At 45.9% G+C, this 8442-nt stretch overlaps 1 protein-coding gene across 1 annotated transcript; it reads right to left on the bottom strand.

Moving 5' to 3' along the window:
- Positions 1-1060: 1060 nt before the first annotated feature.
- Positions 1061-8442, bottom strand: LOC308077186 (uncharacterized protein). Its single transcript, XM_080417784.1, has 4 exons — positions 8315-8442; positions 6926-6994; positions 5689-6466; positions 1061-3924 (listed from the first exon to the last, which is right to left on the bottom strand). The coding sequence occupies exons 3-4, from the start codon at positions 6368-6370 to the stop codon at positions 3548-3550; spliced, it is 1059 nt and encodes a 352-aa protein (XP_080273910.1). The 5' UTR covers positions 6371-6466; positions 6926-6994; positions 8315-8442; the 3' UTR covers positions 1061-3547.

Raw genomic sequence — 8442 nt, 5'->3', positions numbered from 1 at the left:
ATTGCTGGACTATTCCAGAGCTCGGAGGGTCGTCATGTTGAGGAGGAGAAATTATACGCCACGCATTTCAACGAAGACAGTTCCCCAAACGATACATGAAAGATACACTTGTATCTTGCCAGATTTCACTCCAAGTGGCTTAGGGAGCCTGCGCTCACCTCACGCTGGAGGACAGAGTGAGGAGGAGGCAGAAATGAAGCTTATGCGTTAGGCTGAGAGGAGTATCCCTATGTCGCCTGGCTCACTGGATGGTCCCACTGGTCCCAAGTGGACCTCTATGCTGGCTCCTATGCCCGAGATGTTAAAATTATCCAGAAAAAAAGATTTTAAAAAAAGATCAAAGTTCAAGGTTATTGCCAGCAGTACCAATCACAAAATAAATGACATGTGAAATTAATTTTGCACTAAAACCCCACACAACTACTACAATCTCAGGAATAAGATGTCTGTGACAAGCAAATCTGAACCCTATCCGGCCACACTCCTCTACCACCCCTACCCAAGACAGTTGACACTAAATGTTGTGATAGCTCTGTGCTGACTTACAATGTTTACAAATGTCACAGTACCACCCAGTAATAATGAATTTATTCCTTTTTGGTATGAAAAGAAATCTCCTGAAAGCTTCAACAGAATGTGAATTACCAATTCACCAATCCTGGGCATTATGTAGAAAAGGGAGACATGTCAAACTACATTGTTATATATATATATATATATATATGTGCTTATAACCATGCTTATAACCAATTCCTTTATAATTGAACTTGTAATCACTTGGGGTTAGGCACCAACATTACTTGTCTAGGATGAATAATGAAGGAGTAATGGTCTTTTTAAGGAACTGGCGGCGGCCATCTTGAAAATGTTACCTTTCTAGTGGTCCGATTTTGGTAAACTTTTGATATGTTATTAAGTACACCTAATACTACAATAATCCATTGAAAAACCTTTTGTTGCAATTTGTTTTGGGTCAAACCATAACTGCACCCGCCTACATTGAGACCATCTCTTTAAAGTTTCCATGATTGACTTGGACACACATTTTGCTTATCCTGCATGTTATTTTTTATTATTGTGATGACAGTAGAACATTTCTTTGACCTTCACAGTTCATATTTATTAAAGCCTCACTATGCACTTTGATGTTGTAAATCCAATTTTGAGAATAAAAAAGCATAATTGATTATATTTGCATATTGTATTTTATTCACGTTTCTTTCTTGCATTACGGTATAACTTTGCAATGGCTCTTTCAAAATCAATCAAACATGACAGTCATGACTTACACTTCAACATAGTGTTTGCAATTTCTCCCTATTCGGCCTGTAAATCTACATAAAAGTTCATAATCATGTACCCAACATAAAGGGAAAATGTCATGCATGGGGTCCAGAGCCCAATAATTGTCTATTTAGGGGTCCTTGACATTGAAATGTTTAATAACCGAGATAAACCACTTCACCTTCATAACATTTCACTGCCGTGTTTTCCTTCCCATTTACTGGGTGTTTATGCACACTTAGCCTATACTCACCTGGATCAAGGTGCATCGTCAGGACATTAAAAAAATGAGTTTTATTTTCATCATCAATTGGTTTATTACTTTCACTGGTGGCAGTGTGTGACCTCAGATATATAGAGCACAACGTATTTAATTTAGTTTAATAACTACACTACTGTAGTGCAATAGTCTAGTTTTAAAAGTAAATAAACAAGCCGTTTTTTGGTGTTGACGTCATAGAGTAATGCATAGATATAGTGACATCAGTTAATACAAACAGTCAGAGGACATACGTTACTCAATGGTTCTCCACCACATCGAACAACATACATAGTGGCGTTGCATACTCATATCATATACTATAATACAGTAAACCAATACTTTATAGCTGGGGTAGGCAACCTTAGGCACGGGTGCCAACGTTGGCAGAGGGGAGGATGATCAGTGGCACCCTGGCATAAGTGTGAGAGAAGTTTTTTTTTTCTTTTAAATTTTAAATATTCAAAAAAGGGTTTAGTCAAGTTAAATTAAGTCCCCTCACATCTATGCACAAATTACATCCTGCACATAATTCTATATTCATTCAAACTCCTAACTCTGACTGGGGAGGGAGTCTGGGAGATAAGTGGGTTATTGATCCGAGTTTAATGATCATTACATCATGATAAAGAAGAAGAAAAACAGTTATGTACAGTATATGGACAATCAAAATCAGTTGGAAATATAACATTTTGATGTGGTGTCATAATTAAACTTAATGTTGACATGGCACACTGACTATCAAGAAATTAAAACATGGCACTCATGTCAAAGGTAGCCATCCCCTGGCCTATACATTCAACCGCAACTTTAAGTGGCAAGTTTCAGGTAGGCAAGTATAGAGAAAACATTTTTATAGCGTGAAGTTGGAACGGTGGGCATTGGTCTGCAGGGTAGCTTGGGTTTGAGCGATGGCAGCCAGCAGAGTAACGTAGAGTTGAACGTGATATGGGCATCAGGTGTAGAGTGGGAAGGACTGGCGGTTGGTGCCGACTCCTGTGGGGAAGGTGGTGCTCATCTGTTGGCTACAACAATCCTCCCTGGTCATCTGGAAGGCAAGCCTACGAAACTGATGACATCAAAGGGCCACAATGAATTATTACACAATTGGGGTAGGCACCCTTACATACGAGTGCCAACATTGGCACAGGGGAGGGTGATCATTGGCACACTGACATAAGTGTGAGTGTGTTTTTTTTTCTATGAAAATTAAATATTCTAAAAAAGGTTAGTCAGTTAAATTAAGTCTCCTCACATCTATATACAAATTACATCCTGCACATAATTCTACATTCACTAGGCAAAGAAACACACCTTTATGGAAGTTTAAGGGTTTTTATTGAATAAATGGAATGGAATGGAATGGAACGGAGGGGTGGAGGGTTCCGGGGGAGGGTCGCCGACCCTCAAGTCTCTGGGGTGGAGGTCGTTAGCGTGATCAGCACGGTGCTCGAGGTTGGTAATAGGAGTCATCAGCACGGCACGTTTAGGCTGTTACCCCCAAAAAGTTAGCAAAGATCGGTAACTAAATTACGGTGAATTATGTGCAATTCTGAGGTCCTGGAGGTTAGTGCGGATGTACCTCTGATAGGCCTGAGAAATTCTCTGCGGAGAATCCGGATCGGGTGAGGATTTGGCGGAGGTGGTGTAGGAACCAGCTGCGGGGTGGCTACAGTTCCATGCTCGTTAATGAAAAGTGGGTCTGATGGTAGGGGGTTTTGGGAAAGTCTGGTGTGGACGTAGTTAGCCAGAGGTTCGAAAGGGCTGACTGGGGAATTGAGACGGAACAGATAGATGGGTGTTAGGCGGTACTGGGACGATTTGCTCCGTTTGATGGTGAAGACTAGTGAGTCGTGGACTGCTAGGTCGGAAAGGCAGGGTGAGATGGAGGAATCGAAATGGGTATTGGCTGTGGTGAATTCGGAGCATCTGAGGAAGCCATAGAAGCCTATCAGAAACATGGATTCGAGAGTGAAGTTGGTGAAGGGGTTGGCGTAGCCGGATCTAATAGTGTGGATACAAGCGGTGAGAATATCTAAGGTGAGGGGTAAACGCCTGGGAGGAAGGCACGGTTCGCTGCGCTGCAGTCCTTTGAGTATGAGAGCGTATGGAACGGGCGGAGTGACAGTGACTAATGTAAGCTGAAAGTGTGATGAGGTCTAGGGAGGGAAAGTGAATGTCGTGAGTGTGGTGGAAATACTTATAACTTCTCCAGGCTGTCCAGTAGGAGGACAGGGTGGAGTCGGCTACACCTTGGAGGGCAGACTGCTGGGACTGGAGGATGAGGTGGTGGAGAGGATGGGCTATGGAAAGATGATGTCCAAAAATGGAGGAACCGGGACAGGATGCGGGTCTGAGTGTGGAGCCAGTGTCTTGAACTTCTGAAACAGAAAAGGGGAAAGTGCATCAGCAATAGCATTGTGGTGACCTGGGATGTGGGCAGCTCTGATTATGAATTGGTGGGTAACGGAAAGACATGTGAGACGGCGCAGGAGTGACATGATGGGAGAGATGAGGAACGGCCTTTGTTTATGATGTGGACGACAGACAGGTTATCGGAATGGATGAGGATGCTGTGGCTGGTCCATTGTGAACCCCACAGGGCTGCAGAGATTACAATGGGGTAGAGCTCGTACGGGGTGGAAGATTGTGTGTGGTCCGGGTCGAGCTGGTGGAAACCGTCTGGCCAGGGGGACGAAAACCATCGTCCTGCGTAGTAGCCTCTGAATCCTGCGGAGGGGGCGGCATCGGTGTAGAGTTGTATGTCCTCTGGGGAGGAAATGAAATTGTTATAGAAAAAAGTGATTCCGTTCCAGTTTGTGAGGAGGAGATGCCAAAGGCGGAGTTCCATCTGGCACTGAGGGTCAAAAGTGACCTGGTGGTGGAGGGAAGGGACAGAGGTAGAGAGGTGTAGTCTGGGTGGAGTGGGAGGACCTTAAAGGCTGCAGTGGCGTCTGCTTTCGCGAGCCACACGCCTTTGCCGGCTAGCCGGATCAGATTAATGGCGCCGTCTACTGTGGAATATTGCATTGAATAATGTTGACTGGGGATGAGGCTGTTAATGCTGGTGTGGAAGTGCCGTGGGGGTAGGAAAGGTCGACTACGATTCTCTTTTTCCCTGAATATTTCCTTGTGGCAATGCCGATGGGACTGATGCGGAAGGTGGGGAAGGGTGGGGTGGAAAAAGGGCCGATTATGAATCCATTGGCCACTTCCTTGGCCAGCAGGGTGGTGACCGTGTCGGGGTCGGTGGTGGCGGACTGGAGGTTGCGGCAGAGGTGGGTGTCGGTGGGGAGGGTGACAAGGCCAGGGGGAAAACCGAAATTGAGGCCTCCTAGGAGGAAGCAGACGGTTGCTGAGTCTGGGTGGTTTGACAGTTCGGAAGCCAAGGCAGGAATATTAATGGGAGTGGAGAGGTGCTTGGAATGTCAGCTAGGGCCGGAGGGTTTGGTGGGGTGTTGGGGGCAGGAAGCCCTGGCGTGTGCGCCGCCGCAGTGGTTGCAGACGTGCAATAATTTGCAGGAATTGCATACCATGAATTTCCCACAAAACAAAACTGGGCGCCCGCGCCAGTCAGTTGTTTTGTTGTTTGCGGGGTATATAGGGGAGGGTGTGGGAGGCGCAGTGGGTAGGCCAAGAAGGGAGGGGGGAAGGGCCGGGGGCTGATCTGGCTGTGGTGGCACGGGAAGTTGATGGACGGGAAGCAGCTAGGGTGCACAGGCTGGCGGGGTGGGCAGGGTTCCCGCAGAGGCTGCAGGAAACTGCCGCCCTGCCAGCGTAGAGGCGGCAGTACAACTCCAGGTCTAAGTGGCCCCAGTAGGTGGCCAGGTTCTATTACTGGATCCTGGCAGCAGCTGTAGCGTAGAATTGGCGGTGCTACTCCTGGTAGAGGGTTCCTCCAAAACGGACAGCTTGGTCTAGTACCACCGCCAGGTAGTCATCTAGCTCTTGGCGCCGGGCTGGATAGACGGAGCAAATAACGTCACGGTAGATTCCGAATGCCAGGCAGAACTCCGCTACGGTGAGAACGGATGAGCGTGTTGGGCCGGCGCTGCGGAGCTGTATCGATATATTGCCGCAGTCCACGAAGCGGGGTTCGTTATTGCTGGAGGGGCGAAGGAGTGAGCTTAGGTCGATGGCGTTACCTAGGAGGAGCTGGTTGCGGAGAGATGCAGAGATGGTCTGGGGGTTCCTGGATAGCGCGTTGGGTGGTGGGTCCACGGGTCGAGCTGTGGAGAGGGAAAAGGGAGGATGGGGGGAGGGGTTATTGAGAGGTGGACAGGAAAGCAAAGAGGGTGGTAGTGAGGCGAAGCCACCGCAGTTAGTGGCAGCGGTGTTTGGCTGGGTGGCATGCCCTGGAGTAGAAGATAAATTGAAAACAGGCGGAGCCTGGGGTGTGCTGGTGCCAGGTGTGGCCACGGCAGCGCTTGGTTCTTGAGATAAAGTGACAGAGGAAGACAGAGGTAGATGTAGGGATGGGTGAGGGGGAGGGGGGGATGAAAGTGCAGCCTGCAGGACAAGGGATGATAAAACAGACAAGAAAGACATTAGAGGGTGGGTGGCAGGCACAGAATTAGCAGTAGTAGTCATAGTAGTAGTGGTAGTGATAGATAGGGAGGATATAGCTGCAGGCTGACTGGCGGTTTCGAGGAGCCAGCGTCCCCGAAACCGCTCGCCTCGCTCCCCCGACCGGAGCCACCGAAGCACCCGGCCTCCCTTGTACAGGCTGGACCACAGATGGAATGGTGATGAGGGAGGGTCAATGGTGTGATCGGACAGTGCCCACTGTGAATGTGGAGACCCCCTACAGACTGTGGAACACATCATGACCAGCTGCCCGAAACACCGCCCACCACATGGTGACCTAGGCCTGAACCTGGATGACGAAACGCTGGACTGGCTTGCTGCAACGGAGCTGAGGATCTGATGACATACGCAAGAAGAAGAGAAGAGGAAGACCCTCATTTACAATGATGCCGAGATTAGACACATAAATAACATAGGAACAACAAGAGAAACGATAATGTTTACAACAGTAAAAACATTTGCATGTTGACAGCAATCAGTTAAAACGGTTGCATACAGGTAATGCACGGTTATTATATAAATTCCTAAAATGGCCAATAGATGCTAGGGTATTCAGTTTAAGCTCTTGTTGCAAGAGGTTCCAAGAATCAGGTGCACCAATGCTAAACGCAGTCTTTCCCAGTACCGAACTGGCAAAAGGAACCAGAAGGACTAGCCAATCGCTGGAGTGAGTTAGAATGTGACTAGGTTTTTGACGTAGCATGGATGAGATATAAGGTGTTAATTTTCCAATCAGGGCTTTATAAATAAATAGGTGCCAATGACTATTGCGCCTCTCAGAGAAGACCAGCCCACCTTATCACACAGGGCACAGTGATGAGTGTCGTAGCTGTCACCAGTAATAAACCAGCTGCTCCACCACTCCTGTCAGAGGATACAGGAAAACTAAAATGCATACATTTATATATATTCTATTTGTGGAAAACGTGTGCAACTGAATGATTCAAGTGTTACTCACGGAATCGGATTATAAAACATATTACAATAAGCAGTGATACATAACACACTGTATACAAGGACCCAACAGGCTATGGGTCTAGCTTACCAAAGAGGTAAACATGCATTTTTGTTTGTTTGTAATTACTTACAAATTATCATCATCTACAAATAATTGTAGTAGTGGAGTAAAAAGTTCAATATTTGCCTCTGAGGTGTGAAGTAGAAGTACAGTATTGAATTCAAGTACAGTAAAAGTACCTAAAATGCAGTACTTGAGTAAATGTATTTATATAGTTACTTTCCACTACTGCTAATCATGTAATATACAAAAATATCATTTTCATATGACAGCTCTAAGACAGGTAGCTTTACAAACAAACAGACACACGTTTTACTGTGTACTGTACACCAGGGGTTCTCAAACATGTTTGTCTCAGGGCACCCCTGTAAACAATGTCTTCATCCATGGCACCCCATCATTTTTACATTGTTACTTTGTAATATCTTTTTCCATTATGACAGATTGAAAATAACTTTATACTTGACGGTTAACCACTTGAACCCCAGTATCCCCATTCTGGGAGCTGGGGGGAACATTCGCCAAAAATAGCAGATCTCACTGTGAGCTTGTGGATCGGCTATTGTTGGCGAAGAGATTTGGTGTAGAAAAAGAACACACCAAGTACAGTGCAAGTACTAAGTATAGAGGGTCTAAAAGCAGCTTTCCACCGCACCCATTTTGGAAGCGTTGTTCAGTCGGTTAGGGGGGTCCGAAAGGGGTCCGCCGACTCCGCCGTAACCCCGGGCCGATTAGGTTACGGCGGAGTTTTATTTGACGATAATAGCAGATCTACAAGCTCACAAAGAGCTTGTAGCTGATGTATATGTTTAAAGTGCTCATATGGCCCATAATCACTTCTTTTGGGCTTGTTTCCTATAGACCTGGTTGCTTGTTTCTCTCACAGAATCTGGCAAAAAAAACTCGCAAGCTAAACGTTATTAATCCAAGTGTTAACACAATTACAGTTACACACACAAATGTCAACGAAACCTTTTGACTACTTAGAACTGCATTTGGACCGAATGTTTGAGGGGGAAGAACATAGATATATATATATATATGTATATCTATGGGGAAGAAGGCTTTGTGGCTAATTTAAGGAGGGCTAACGTTAGCTCCCTTCCTAGCTGTATGCTCCAATTCATTTACGTTAAAGTTATTATTTAACATTAACACAAACTTACCACAGAGGTCTTTTTCGGATAAGAAATGTGGTTCCACTTCCAGTCCAACACACATAGTAAAAGCAAGTAAAATGTCCGGAGATTTTTACTAATTTGGAAGAACGCACAACAATGTGTACACCGTACCA

Source organism: Gymnoscopelus braueri (genome assembly GCF_963280865.1).
Source record: "Gymnoscopelus braueri genome assembly, chromosome: 21".
In the NCBI taxonomy this organism is placed as follows: Eukaryota; Metazoa; Chordata; class Actinopteri; order Myctophiformes; family Myctophidae; genus Gymnoscopelus; species Gymnoscopelus braueri.
The sequence above is the reverse complement of the archived record's forward strand: the minus strand, read 5'-3'. Positions and strand labels throughout refer to the sequence as shown.

What these genes read in the sequence shown, in the direction of transcription:
- LOC308077186 (XM_080417784.1), bottom strand. Translation starts at nt 6,370, where the DNA reads ATGATGTGTTCCACAGTCTGTAGGGGGTCTCCACATTCACAGTGGGCA. An exon ending in CCGCAACCAGCTCCTCCTAG is followed by an intron (nt 3,925 to 5,688) that starts GTAACGCCATCG and finishes TTTCTGTTTCAG; the next exon opens with AAGTTCAAGACACTGGCTCC.